Source organism: Phalacrocorax carbo, chromosome 13 (assembly GCF_963921805.1).
Source record: "Phalacrocorax carbo chromosome 13, bPhaCar2.1, whole genome shotgun sequence".
In the NCBI taxonomy this organism is placed as follows: domain Eukaryota; kingdom Metazoa; phylum Chordata; class Aves; order Suliformes; family Phalacrocoracidae; genus Phalacrocorax; species Phalacrocorax carbo.
The window spans coordinates 5,244,153-5,258,974 of record NC_087525.1 but is presented as its reverse complement, the minus strand read 5'-3'; the positions used below and the strand labels follow the sequence as shown (position 1 = coordinate 5,258,974).

The window sequence follows — 14,822 nt, the reverse complement described above, 5'->3', positions numbered from 1 at the left end:
TTGCTCATCAAGGTCCATTTAGGGTACAAAGCAGAGGTAGGTCCCCCTTTCTCCAAAGCTCAGAGGGCTGTACTCTTGACTTACCTCTAAATAAAGGTTTACTAATTAGTGGAAAATACCTTCCACTCTTGGTAATGAACTGAGAAGTGCAAAAAAAACCCCAAAAAAGGAAACAAAAATCCCCAACCAACCAACAACCCCCAAAACCAAACAAAAAACAATCAAAACCGAAACACCCCCATGCCTCAGATGAGCATACCAGCCTGTGGGTTCCAAACTCCTTTTTTCCCCTCCTTAAATCCCAGTATGAAGGTAGTGCTGGTGGCCACCTTGGCACAAACAGCCAGACCCCAGGCGATGCCTCAAAACACGTATGAACAACCGAGGCTCATCACACACAGGCTTGGCAGGAGGTGGCCGACTTAATTAATATCTCCTCTTCTCCCTTCCCTCCTTCTTATTACCCTTTCAAGTTTGATTTACAATTGTGGGCCAAGTCTAGCTGGAAGTGACATATCAACATGATGAAAACCAAGGCACGTTTGAAAAACAGGGAGGTTGTCAGTATAACCATTGCCTGAGCTGAGAGGGGACGGGTGGGCCGTGGCTGAATACCCCACACTTGCACCCCAGCAAGACCCCCGGACCTTGCTGAATAAGCTCAGTCCCTAGAAAGAGAGGAACGAACAACTGCTGTCCCGTATAGGGCGACAGCCACCAGGCTCTCTCCTTCCACCCAAGCACCTCTTCACACTTCGCTTAATGCGGTACGCTTCCAGATAATTAAGACACAGAGCTGGCTTGCACGGCTAGTTGTCGAGACCCCTTGCATGCACGTGCAAGCCTGCGGGTGCACAAAACCACCCTGCGAGCAGCTCGTGCTGAAAAAAAAGAGCAGAGCCTGACATTTGGGAAGCAAGGCAGAGCGGCAGAAATATGGCAGGAGTCATGAAAGGGGCGGCAGGGCGACAAGAAAACTGCAAAAGCGTATTTGCAGAGCTCATTTAGGGCGCATTTGCTCAGTTCTGCTGCTCAGAAGGGAGCGGGCCCGATGGCAATATTGCAGCGGCGGAGACGACCCCCGTAAATGCCCAGCAGCTCAGCATCACGCTGCCCCGAGCCAAGCCTTCCTGCACAACACAAGCTGTCTGAACCCGCGTCCGCCTGGGTTTGGTTTGCATCCCATTTTGGGGCGGGGGGGGGAAGCTTTTCAAAACTCCTGTAAAACAGACCCTGAAAATAATAATAAAAAAATAATCTGGAAGTTTTTAAAACACCATTGCCTTGAACCCTATATTCAGTTTTTCTGCTCTCTTCATTATTCATTCTGACAAATTTAAGTTTCAACAGCAATTAATGGTCGAAATTAAGCAGTGGCTGCCTAATACTGATTGAAACTTCTTCCCAGATCAAATATCTCCCATTTGTAATGAAAATAGTTTGCTACAAACTGTTCAGTTCACACATAAATATTTTAAAAATATATAGAGAGACTGATTTAGTCTATTATTTTATCACAAAGTATGACCAGCAGGAGAAAGCTTATTATACATGACTGTCACTGACACATTACAAACTAATAAAACATAAAATGCAATTCTGAAAAAGAAATTGGAATGAATCTATTGCAAGAGCGGTTTTTATTGTTCTTTTGAAATGCTATTTCTGCCCAGCTTTGCCATCAAAATGACAACATTTTGTCTAAATATTTCCATCTTAATTAAAACCGCCATTTTTATTGAAAAAAAAACCCACGCTTTGGCAAGCCTCTTCTGCCAGCTCTAGCTTCACCTTCCCTAACTGCGCTGAGCGAGGATGCTAACGTGTACCCGCCTCGCAGGTCTGCCGCTGAGCTCAATTATTTCAGGTTCAAAAGACCCCATATCCTAAAACGGCAGCGGCTGGGGCACCGTCCCCCGGCACGATGCAGTTCTGCATGACCTTAATCGTGCCTTAATTTAGGCGGCGCAACTGAAAAAGGAGCCCGAAACAACAAACTGCATGATTATGCGGGCAAAAAACAGTTCACTTATAGAGAAATCACTTTTAATGAAGGCTGTCTTGCAGCTGCTGCCCGCACGCTGCCTTCGCAGCCTGCGCGCCTTAATAAACATTTCTACGGCCAGGCACGCTCCCGCTGCCGACTTAAAAGATGATGTACAGAGAGGGAGGTAAACAAAAGAGGGATGCAAAGCGAGGGGACGTGGCTTTGGCTGGCTGGCATGAGATAATAAGTTACGTCCCAGGCTTCTGGGAGAATATCGTAACTGGAGGAAAGCGAGATAAAACAAAACTAATTGCTAGCAGGTCACATTCGTTAGCGCCTCGCTCCTCTGCCCGTTGCTGGCAGCAGAGCACCCTTCCTCCTGCTGGGGACAACGAAGAGACCTTGAAGCCATCTGCTGCCCAGATGTGTAACTGTAATTATACTGAAAGGGCTGGGCTCGGACGCCCCGCGCGGGCGCTTCCAGTCCCCTGGAAAAGAGCCGCCTTTCATCCCAATCCCCAATTGCTCCCCCCGCAAGAGCTGCTGCGGGACCACACGCCACCGCCTCTGCTTCAGAGAAAGCGTGGCTGGCCTGAGAACCCAGTCACTTGTTGGCAGCAGGGCCGAGGGCTCCTAGGGATCCATCATCACTTGGCGTCGGCCATCCTGAGCTCAGACGGCATCCTGACCTCGGGGACGGGTCTGGACGGACACCTGCCATAAACTCAGAGCTTTGAAAATCAGCAAGGGATGGGCAGATACTGGGTCTCAGCACCCATACGAAGAAACTCCTACCAAGCACCCGAGAGCATGCATGTGTCCTGGGGCTTCTCAGGAGCTCAGCGAGAGAGGATCTTTTTCCTTGTCCCCATTTCTTCCAAGAGGAATGGTTACTGATGTGTCTATGTTATCTCCATCCTCTGTGCCTGGGTACTCCTTGCTTGCAGAATGCTTCTGTCCGCTTTCTCTTCCTCTGCCCCAAGATCATTTCCTTGGCTCCAGGAGTCTTATTTTCCCAGCACGACAGCTCCCACACAGAGGCACCAAATCGCTTGCTGCCCCCACTAGCTTTCCTTCCAGCTCTAAATCTACTGTTGCCTCCCCTTTCTGCTTTCCAGTCCCCTTCACCTACCCCAGCATTACACTGCTCAGAACAGCACAACTATTTCTACTTTTCAGGCTGCCCCCCCCTTGCTGCAGTATCCTTCCAGAAAGAGCCCAAGTTTTGCCTGGTGGAAATGACTGTTATCTCCAGGACACTTTACACATTACTTCCACGCCATTTGGAGTTTTCCGCCCCAGTAGTTTCTGTTGCATCTCTCATTTCACTCCTCAGGCATGTGTTTTAAAGGACCAGGGTCTCCTATTCACCGGTGAAGCCAGACAAGTGACAGGACTGCCAGAGGTGGAGACTTACTTTCTCCCTAGGACATCAGGACGTCACTCAAGACCCTTTGATGTTCTCCATCTGGCGTCACAGTATATGCATCAGCAATAATGACAAACACCTCCACACAGATGACCTTCAGAGGGAAGAATGCTTCCAGGTCTGAGCACCTGCTTCATCACACAACGGCTTTCACTGTGCAAGGAAAGGAGAGACCTCCGCAAGCCTCCCAACCCCCTGTACCCAAGCCATGCCACTCAAATCCTCCATGTCTTGTCATACAGATGCAGCACGACTCTCTATTAAACACCTCAACCCTTGAAAAGAAAAGTTTCTACGTAAATCCCACGGTCATCTCTGATGTCAGCTGTGCAAATCCTTTAGCCCAAACGCTGTTTTCCTCAATGCACTGCAGCCTGTTTTAAGCACCTTCCTTCACCACTGGCAGAAAAGAGCAGGGAGAAGATGGCAGCTGCCGCCTGGTATGCTTCCAAGCTCTTGCCCGAAGGAACCGCCAGCATCCAAAAGCCAGAATGAATGCCTGAGACAGCGCCCAACCTTCCCTGCACTTAAACAGCCCGTTTATGTTTTGCTTGCACGTGGAAAGCAGAGATCTGCATGAATATTTACAAACTCACCCCAGAGCCAAACGTACCCAGTGTGCCACCGCACGTGGCATTGCACCCGCCGCAGTAGGCTAAGCCTGATGACTTGTGCGTTACTCACATGCCTCGGTCCCTATCTACTTGCTACTTGCTCAGCTCCCCTTCTTTCTGCTCTTCCACGCCAGTGCAAGCCAGGAGATGGTCACTTGCGCAGCCTCTCGATTACTGATGAAAAAGAGCGTCCCACAGCACTGTTGGCAAAACCTTGGCTTGGCAATTTTCTCCATGTAGAGATACGTTTTAACATTCAATCTTCCCGACCAGCATAGAAATAACCCCGTCTTGGCGGATATGCAGGCTAGGGTTGCGAGAGGAGGGGAAAAGGCACGATTTCTTTGAGGGATATTATCTTCTACCTGGTGATTACAGAGCAGATGAAACCCTCTCAAAGGGATTATCTCATCCAGCTAAGAGAAGGCTTTTTAATAGATGGACAGCACACCTGCACTTAAGACTATTAAAGGAAAGGCATACCCTTCACAACATGTTGCTGCTTCCACAAGTTTGCTGGACAAAGCTGGAAAGTAATTAAAGGTTGCTCAAAAGTTAAAAAAAAAAAATAAATCTGGAAAGGACTAACATCAAAACAAACACATGGTGACCAGCTCTGTGAAGCCAGAGAGACAGCATGGAGATCTAACCTGTTATTTTGTCAGCCAACTCTTCTCTCAGGGCTGATGGAGGCTGGCTTTGAAACCCAGCAACAATAAACACAATTAAAAATTAGGGTGCTCGGGAAGCTCTATGAACGTTTCGCCCGCTGCAGATGATCGTTGCGTACCTGTGCGACAGAGGCTCTCTTGCTGCGGTGAGCACCAGCCAAAGCCTCACCTCCCACTCCTCCAACAGGCACCAGAGGTGAGAGATCACCCTCAGTCCCCAGCCCTGGCCGTGCCAATGGGATGCCAGGGTGGAGGGGAGATGGAGATGCTTGCCTACCCAGGAAAGAGAACTGACTTGCTACTGGCCAACAGTGTTTAATGAACGCAGCTTGAATAACTCACTAATTTTTTTGTCACCTCTCTAGGAAGTTTTTAAAAACAAAACAAAAAATCCCCAGCAAAAAAATCCCCACCACAAACAAACAAAATTGCATACGAAGTGCTGTGGAGGAGTTCGATATGTTTGCAAATTTTGTGCGTGCAAAGGTGGCAGAGGGAGGGGGAGCCTGGATTTGGTGGATAAGTTATTCATGGTAAATTACTTGTGCTGTTCCTAAAATCCTCACAGAAGCATAAGGGCAGGGAGGGAAGGAAAACAGTGAGTGGGGAGAAGGGAAAAGAAAAACCAGAAACGAGGAAGGAAAGCAGCCAGCAATGATTATAGGCCATTTTGCAACATGGCAGGAACATCTTTCTTATCAGTTCTGTTATCATCTCCTTCAATTTAAAGGCTCTTTATTTAAAGGAGGGAGAAAGAAACATCAAAACACAAAACCAACCCCAAAAGGTGTTTGGGAACGTGCAAGGGAATGGCTAATGGGGCTGAAGTGGGAGCTCACGCTCATTGTAGCTGCTTCGTATGCGCGGCGTCAGGCCTCAGAGCCATTGCAATAGAATTATATGAGCCCCTGAAGACTCCCAGGCAGGATGGCAGGGAAACTGATGTAATTACCGACATTATTACCATTAAAGCAAAATAATAATTTTAATTACAGCTAGGGCTTTTGGGGCTTTCTCCGATCCTCCCTGCCCCAGCTCACCATCTAGCGTGGTCTGGTTCCAGGCTGTGTAATGGGACAAGGCAGTGAAAGCCCCCTCCTTTCTCTCCCCCTCCCCGCCAAACATCTTTCTGCACAATTAAAAAAAAAAAAAAAAAAGCCCTATCATAAAAGCCGCTGTTTCAATTACACCACCATATTAAGGATGGAAAGGGTGACCAGCAGCTTGCGAAGGCTCAATCCCAAATGCTACTCCCCAAGCAGAAGGGACTGCTGTCGATGTTAAGTGCCCGCCTGCCTCCCAATTAAAATAAATTGGTAAATCAGGGCTGAGTTCAGGAGACGCGACACCTGCAAGCTGGACTGTAGCTGCCTAGCCAATGCTGCGTGCTCCCCAGAAACTTTCCTTTCTATTTTTAAACTCCTTTCCCACAGCCCTGCATCTTACTGGCGCTTGCTTGAGCTCAAGACAAGATAAGCACATTCCCAACACAGATGGTTGTGGTTATAGGTGCAGTGGGCGCCTTTTGAAAACAGAGCCCCATTATAATTAATATCTCCTGTCAAGTTACAGACACTTTTCTGTGGTGCAACTGGCATCTCATGAACGGCTGGGGTGCAAAACAGCAGCCTCTGGCCCAGAGCCTGGCTGAGGACAGCTTTTTGCTGAAAAGTGTTACCCAATAATACATGTTACTTTATAAATCACTTGGTGCGTTAACGGTAACAGCAGGAGTGAGGTGGGGAGAACACTGAGGGAGAGAAAACCCCACTGGAAACCTCCAGAGGGAACATTCAGCAAAGAAACCAACAATTAAGTGACCTTTCTGCCAACATGTGAAGACTGACAATGCTCCAGGACCACGAGGAGGCCACAGACAGTTTGAACTTGATCAGCAGACTCTGGATGCTGGGGGGCGACAGGGGAAAACAGCTCTTCCCAAGAAGGTACTAGACCTGCTTATCCCACCACACAACGGCCTCAGCGTTTGAGGAATCTTTGCAGGACCCAGGACGTGGTCCTGTAGATGGTGTAGCGCCTGAAGCAGCAGATGCAAAAGACAGATTTGCAGAGCCATGCCTTTTAAGCATAAGCTTAAATAAGGATGTTCACTTCAAAGGCAAATGGAGGGCTGCATGCCCCAGAAGGTCTCATGCTTGGAAGCTGGGACAGGAGAGCCTAGCAGGCACCTATGGGAATAGTCCACCCCGATCTCAACACCACACCAAATACCACAAAACCAACATGAGGACTTGGCTCCACTTCTTTTGCTCCTTTCACGTAAACCCGTTGAACCATGACAATCCAACAAGACTGGAGTTTCCTACAGATCCAGTCAAATGGAAAAATAGATTAGATAAAGCAGATCGGGCTTGTCAGAAACTGAGGCATCGCCACAACAGCCTGCCACAGGCTCAGCAATACATCTTTCCTGATTTAAAAGCCAAACCCTCAGACTCCCAGAAACACAGTACCCTCGGGCCCTGTGAGGATGAGGAGGGTAAAAAAAAAAGAGCGTGTGCAAGAGGTGAAGTGCAAGGGATGCATCCAAGAGGAGAACAAACCCTGAAGGTCAGAGTAGCAAGCACATGAGGTAACTAATGTACTACAGCAGCACCACAGGGCACAGGCACAGGCACACACGTCCTAGCAAACTGGAAAGCCGTAAAAGTCTATTACAGCAAATCAAACAGCAGTCAGCATGACAGCCATTAGCCTGAAATGAATACACGAGAACTTAATGAGCTCTGTCGAGGCCAGCTTGGTGAATTAAGTTGCCAATTCTAGCAGGATTCCCCCCTTTCTTTACAGACTTGAAAGCGTCTGCACTGCCTCGTTGCCTTTTGACAAGCAAATCACGGGGCGCCCTTGCCCAGACGGGACGGACGATTACACTGGAGAAACGTCCCTCTCCTGACACACAGCCCCGCGCTCAGCTATTCCAGGCAGGTACTGGGAACACAATTAAGACACGACAAGTGCAGAGGACCAGCGTCATCAGCCTGACACATGAGCGATCCCCGGTCTGGGTATTCAGAGCTGCTGTGATGCAGAGGAGCCCACAGTTAAACTGGGCATCCTCTCCCCCCCTCCCCACACTAGAGAGGGATCACAGTTTGCAGCCCATGCCCAAATAAATTCCCATTCTCAAATCAAGTGGACTGCGTGAAACACCAGGACGAGTATTTAGAGGCAGTATTGTTTTTAAAGGTCAGTTTACTTCATGTTCCATTTATTTATGCACACTCTTCTTTTGACTTTCCTAGTGCTGCACAATAGCAGTGAGGTTTAAATAGCCTTTCTGTTGCTGCTCCATTAGCTAGGACAACTGCAAATCGATACACCCATTTATCTCAAAATTAAAAAGAGAAAAACCCTCATTAGCTGCCAATTCTGCACAGAACCAGCCTATGCAAAGCCGCACCAGTACTTCTGCTAGCCTGTTCTCCATCCCCAAGCTCCAGCTCCTGTTTATTCATTAGCTATAGGCCCTTCAGCTTGGCTGGGTGGTCTTCGAGGCAGATTTTGCTACTCATGCCCTCACTGTTCGCCCTGGCCTGAGCTGCCTGGAGCATGGGGGTGACCTGGGGATGCTATCACCCCTTACCATGACCGGCTTCCCCAGCCTCAGCTGCATCCAAGGTGTACCCTGGCTCTGGGGGGGCTCAGCTTCTGAAGGCACATCTCCATACCACATCACCTCCGGTTTTGAGTACTTCTGGACAAGCAACACGGACAATCCATGGCCCAGCAAAGCTCTCAAAGCAAGAAGGCATCTCTTCTTCAAGAGCCATGCCAGCACACAGAGAGTAAATTCACTGGCTGAATCTCCCTTGGACCATAGCCCTTGGATGGTCCTCCTTAGACGGTGGGACCCCATCCCTTGCTTTCACAGTGCCTGACAAGGAAATGCTGTCTCCCCAGCAGAAGACCAGAAGTACCTCCAGGATGCTGGCTGAGCAATGAGTTCATGGCTCATTACCTCTGATCGGTGCCCTTGGTTAAAGATCACGGATAGACACTAGAAACTGGCACATGATGCCTTATCATTAGATTAGGCCACCCTCCAGAAAAGCACAGCTCTGGAAGCCAAGTGGGTGCGCTGGGGGGAGCACCGTGCTTGCTATACCCCAAACAATTAGACGGTCCTGGAAATCCCTCCCATCAAAACCATAGCTCACGTGCAAAGCAGCGTGACAGGCAAGACACAGGCTCTGGGTTCAGCCTCTTCGATTTAGTTTTTGTCCAGATCACCTGCCTGCAGCTCCCTTTCCTCAGCCAGCCCTAAATTTACCAAACCATCACCAGACCCTTGCTCTCCCTGCTCCCCGGGTTTGACACAGGTTAAGATCAGAAACACAGAAGGCTTCAGGTTCACAATATCAGCTCGTAGAGCAGAAGTGACAACAAGCAAGAGGAGATATGGCACAGCTGCTCCAGGTATATAAAGACTGGGGCTTAACACAGCACCAACGCCCAGGGGAGATGCAGAAACCCACTCTCCATCTCTCTCTTCACCTGGAGAAGGAAGTCCTCTCTACCAGGTGCTGTAAATAGCAAACCCAGAGGTAAATCTGAAGGCAGGGGAGAGGAGACTATTCTCCTCCAGTCCTACTGACATTCCTTTTGCTTCACAGACCTCCACGGACAGACCGTCTCCGGGAAGAGCAACACCAAGGCAAGACGGCCACCCATCAGCTTCCAGAGGCCCAAAAAGAGAGGCGAGAGCGAGGAGCTGCTCGTGCAGCTTTTGCCAAGTCATTTCTGCACCGTTTGTGCTTTAAAGAGGAGAAGAAATGACTCTGACCCAGTGTCATTCTCAAAGGGAGGTTTCAGGTGACTTGGCGCAAAGATGAGACTAAAACTCCCTGCTCATACATCACAAGCAACCTAATGAAGAAACCTCATCCTCAGAGAAGAGGGACAGGGAAAGATCAAAGCCCAGCACAGCAGGGCATCAGCAGTCAGCATATTAAATAAACCGCTGTAACATAATCGTTTGCACCTCTCAATTACCAAAGGCTGCTTGATTTCACACACACACAGATGCACACTTGACCTCACCCACACCCTGAGGAATGCTCTGGGAAAAACAGGCTCTGCCCTGGCACCAGGGTGCAAGAGGGAGAGGTTTCCTGCACTGGAGGACATGAAATGGTCTCCTAATCCCCTATTTCAAATATAATACCCTGACCTTGTCCTCCTAGGGCCAGCAACCACCTTCACTCCACCATCTTCTGTAGTCCCTTCCTACCTACTTTATTCCTAGGATATCATGGGAAAAGTCCTGCTACAGAGGCGTTAAAGGAAGCTACCAGCAAGGGCAGAAGCCTTTGGGCAGGACTCTGCCAGAAGTTATGTGTGTCGAGAAGTATTTAGTTCTGCCTCAGGTGACCTCTGTGACAAGAGCTGCACATCTCCTCTGGCTCAAAGGAAGAGAAAAAGAAACAGATACCCATTCACAGCCATTTTCAAACCTCACATTTGTCATGGGAAAGACACCACCAAGGCTTCAAAGGCTCTGAGCTCCAAACCTGCTCTTCCACCTGCCTTTCCCCAACACCCAAAATGCCATCACTTTGCCTCTCCCCATTTGCAGGCAACCATAACCTCTAGAGGTCTACTCCTCCCCTCAGCTACAGCGAGGGTCCAGGCAGGAGGACAGTCCCGTACGTTGGTGGCCCTCAGGCAGCTTTGCGGCACCAGCCAGGCAGCAAGCGCGCCCACCGAGGGAAAAGCCAGAAGTCAGGCTGCAGGGAGAGGCTGCGGCGATCCCTACCTCAGGGATGCGGACGCTGTAGGGCTGGTTGTGGAACCGTGGAGCGTTGTCATTCACGTCTCCGACTTGGATGTTGACCGTTCCTTTGATCACCTGTGGCCACAAGGATAATGACGGGGGGGGGAGGTCAGCTTTATGCATAGATTTAAAACCTAAAGCAAGCTTGTGGCTGCTTTTTCTGACTTAGGCTTTTGGAAAGTCATGGCCAGGGGTGGTCCCGCTCCCCAGACACCCCCTGACATGACACAGAAGGTCCCTCAACAACCCACACTCATCCTCCCCGGTCCCCTCCGCCCATGCCATAGACCATGAAATGAGAAGTCACACTTACCCCTTGGCTGTCACTGACAGAAAATTCAACCGTGAATTCTGACTTAGTCTGAAAGGAAAGGAGAAGAAAAACATATAATTAAAGATACCGTAGTGTTTATCTGCAGATGGCAGGCTTGGGACTTTTAGCCAATATTATTACATGCAAAATGCTTTCAGGACCTTCAAGAAGAGAAGGGGCGTTTCAGTGCAATTACCTATGTTGAGTATAAAACGCTGAGAAATATTAATGCCAGCAGGGCTCCAGTGTATTTCACAGGCAGGGAGAGCCACTCTGCCCCGGGTCAGGAGGATGCAGGGACTAAGGAACCAACTCCCTGACTAGCAGCCAAGCACTTTAACCAGACAACTAGACTGAAGGAGATGAGAAGACCCTGCTGTTTAACCTTCTGCGGCATGCCACCAAGCCCCAGCTTGCTTTGCACGCCTGCCCGGCGCCCAACACTGCGGGCTGCCTGCTTGTAGCCGCGAGACAGAATAAGTGCAAGGCAGAGAAAACCAGTTTTCCACCCAGAGTGTACTGTGACCTGGCACCATCTCTGACTGCAGGGTACAGGACGATGCAAAGAGAGGAGAAAGTCCAAAGAAAAACTTGCGTAATTAGGTTTTGCGTGAGAAGACAATACAACACAGTCTCACTGAGGACACTTAGATCTTGCTGCTGCTTTCCCAATTACCCACCATGCAGCGGTTCTCGGGATATCACATAGCTGGGAGCACTGGGATAAGCCCAGGGTCTGTAGTAAGAGCTGGCTGAAATCCCATAAGCCCACTCATAAATAAAACCCGGCGTAGTCCTCTCTGCTCCTTATTACTTTAACTAAATTAACAACTTGGTCTTAAACGGCAATATATTAAAGTCACTGGTACTGGAGCAAGGGACAAATGGGGAAGAGGGGATTATTTCGGTGTCAGGGCAGGAGGATATGGCTAATGGAGGCAGACCGTCTCTTCCTGACCTTTCTTTCCCACCAGTGATTGTTTCGCCCACATTTTACCGAGGAATCACTCAGGGATGGACAGCAGGCCTTGGACCACCACACCTGTCCGGTACCTGGGCACCATCGGGTGTTTTGCATCCCCCAGTCCCAGCAATCCCTTCCCAGCCCCAGCGCACCCAACCCTGCCTGAGCTGTCTGATCACAGCAACTTGGTATTTCCAAAGCACTGTGCAGGAAAGGCTGGAAAGCAAGCTTGAAATGGCTCTCTGTGCAACAGATTTGGTTGATTTATTCCTAAATATGGACTCAGGGACAGGCAGCAACCGTTAGTACCCAGACCGGGAGCTCTGCTTGTACCAGGGTAACAATTTGTCTTGGATAAGGGTTTGGGGAACAGCTTACTAGAGCGTGCCCCCCTCCTGCCCTCACATCTGCCCCCTCCCAGGCCTCCATCCAAACAGCTGGGGAATTCAACCTGAGAAAGTCTTTCCTAGCTCCTGCCTCAGGGCAATGCCTGCAGGCAGAACGAAGAGCTGAAATACCAACGGAGAGGAGAACCTCTGCTCCTCGTGACATCCCACCCTGCTGCCTCGACGTCTTCCACCCCCAGATCCCCCCTACCCATCGGTGCCATCGTGAGGGACAAAGCAGTAGGGAAGAAAGGAGAAAAAAAAAAAAACCAAACAGGAGAGAACAAACAACTTGTTGAGCATTTAATTTTTAAAACCCGATAAAATAATCGGAGAAAGCTGCCACGTGCTAATTTCTGTCTCCACCCTTCATTTTAGCACATACTTTTTTTAGACTCAGGGTTTGTCTTTTTTTTTTTTTAACCCGTTTTCCTTCTAATCTTTGTGGGAGTGAAAACTCTTTTAAAAATGGTTTTGCCTCTATACATTTGCTCCTTCCTCTTTTTCTCTATTTTCCCTTTTCCTGCATCGTTTACCTTATTATGACTCCCTCTCCCTTTTCAAGTCTCTTTCTCCTCCATTGTACAAAAATTGATCTCTTGCTTTTCTTTCCCCGCCACTTTTCTTGTATAGCTTTGTCTCCCCTGACTTTCTGATCACATGCATCCAGGCCACTCTTCCCTGCTCCCAGTGTGCTGTCCACCTCCTTACCTTCCCGCCCATGCCATCCTGCTTCCTCCACCACGAATTGTCATTTACGCCTTTCTCTTATCCCTACCAAACTGCACACGTGTCTGTCTTCACCCTCTTCCACATACCACTGACTTTGAGCCCCTGGTGTCAGCTGATGGGTGCGAGGTTCAGCCCAGCTACGCTTGCAAGCTCTGCTCAGCTCCTTCCCTTCCCACCCTCCACCAAAAGCCACCTGACTATATTGATCACCCTCCTTGGCTTAAGGCTGTTATGATAAGTATTGGGAAGCAGTAGGCATTTGAATAAGAGAAGATTTATGACTCATGCCAGCAGCTGTTGGCACGGGGAGGTGGAGGGGAGAGGGGTGAAGGAAAACACTTTATTTTTCCAGAGCCTCGCTCTTAAAGCTGTGAAATTGGGTTTGCCTTCGCTCAGCCTGAGCATCATCCACTGCCCCACTCCTCCGCATCCCCACGTCTGGCTGGTTCCAACCCGGACCACCAGCGCCTGAGGTGTGTTAATGAGCTTTATCTTCACACCGCTGCCGCTGGCAAAAGAAGTGCTAAACGCAGGCAATAGGAGCACAGGGAAATTAAGCACATTGCCCAAGTTATATAGCATTTTCCAGGTCTTACTAAGCTCCTGTGCTATCCCTTCCTCCTTGGTCCAGGACTGCTGTAAAACAGCCACCTGGATAAGATACCCTGTCTTTGTGCACCAAAACTACCACTGAAAATATCATGGTGTGAAACAGCTTTGAAGCAAGAGTTTTGCCAAATTTAGCATCCAGAAGCTTGGATCCACAAGATGATGAAAAGCCATTATAAGGTTGAATAAGCTGGTGTACATCACATCTCTTCAAACATCATTTTAAATAGGATTTAATTGGAATATAGGTTTTAAGAGGGAACCTGTAAATTTCTCTGAATGTATGAGTATCCCACTCTGTAGTAGATCATCTCCGTTTATTATTTTCTTGACTTTTGAACTCACAGATACGATTCTGGGATCCAGGAAAATCAGCAAGCCAGATCAAACCAGATGATCCTGCTTATTCCCTCTGTCCCCACAGTGAGAGTGTGGCTAGCCACAGACCCTGGTACAGGCACATCAGACACCTGGATTCCCGACTTTGTGGGGGAGCACCACCCAGGCTGCATCTCATCTGCCTCGAAAGGTGGAGAGCGCTACCATTTATCCCAGCAGAGTATTTTTTCCCCCCCTCCCCTGAGCAGAGGATGCTCTCAGCAGAAAGTGGCATCACCTCTCTGTCCAAGGGCTGCCTGAGCCAGACAACACCAGTCACGCTCTCCACTGCGAAGAACCGGCTCGCCTCCTCTCCGACCACACCGAAGACCAGCGGGTCGTTGTCCAGGTCCCGGGCCAGCAGCTGAGTCACTGAGGAACCTGGGAGAGACAGAAAGAAATCAGGAGGAAAACAGGACAGAGGGAAGAAATACTGAAACTATTCAGTTCTATCTGTCTCCCTCCCTTAAATCATCCCCAAACTATTTTCCCGTGGTGCTACAACACCTCAAAACGTTTATACAGGAGCAAGGAGAGTCAAGCTGTGCATGGTCCTACTGTTCTCTCTAGCACAGACAAACTGTACCACAGCTCCTCTTCTCCCTCACCTTCATCAAGAGTGTCACATTAGCTCGGCAGAAGCACAGCCATCTCAGGCACTAAAGAGAGGGGAGGAACCCATGCCTTCTGGGGAAGCACCTACCAGCCTCTGTCACGCTCTCCCCCGCTGAGGGGCTCCACCACCAGACACAACAACATTTCCAGCTTAAAAGAAAAAAATCCCAAGGCCAAGAGCATGGATGTGATTCCCACAGGACCTGGAGCCACACACAGACCTGGGGTTTGTTTTTAAACACCAGAGCTGCAGCAAGTGCTAGTGTCTGACATAGGTGGAGCCCACACACTCAGAGAGTATGAAAGATGCTGGGACAAATCCATCAC

General features: G+C 49.2%; 1 protein-coding gene across 2 annotated transcripts in view; it reads right to left on the bottom strand.

Annotated features, from left to right (window-relative positions):
* CDH23 (cadherin related 23) overlaps positions 1-14,822 on the bottom strand; it is a 204,714-nt gene that overhangs the window by 150,141 nt on the left and 39,751 nt on the right. For both annotated transcript variants that reach the window (XM_064464641.1, XM_064464642.1), the window contains exons 3-5: positions 14,119-14,261; positions 10,812-10,859; positions 10,481-10,573 (exon numbers count right to left, since the gene is read on the bottom strand). In XM_064464641.1, the coding sequence (XP_064320711.1) occupies positions 10,481-10,573; positions 10,812-10,859; positions 14,119-14,261 (284 nt within the window). The remainder of the gene's footprint in view (positions 1-10,480; positions 10,574-10,811; positions 10,860-14,118; positions 14,262-14,822) is intronic.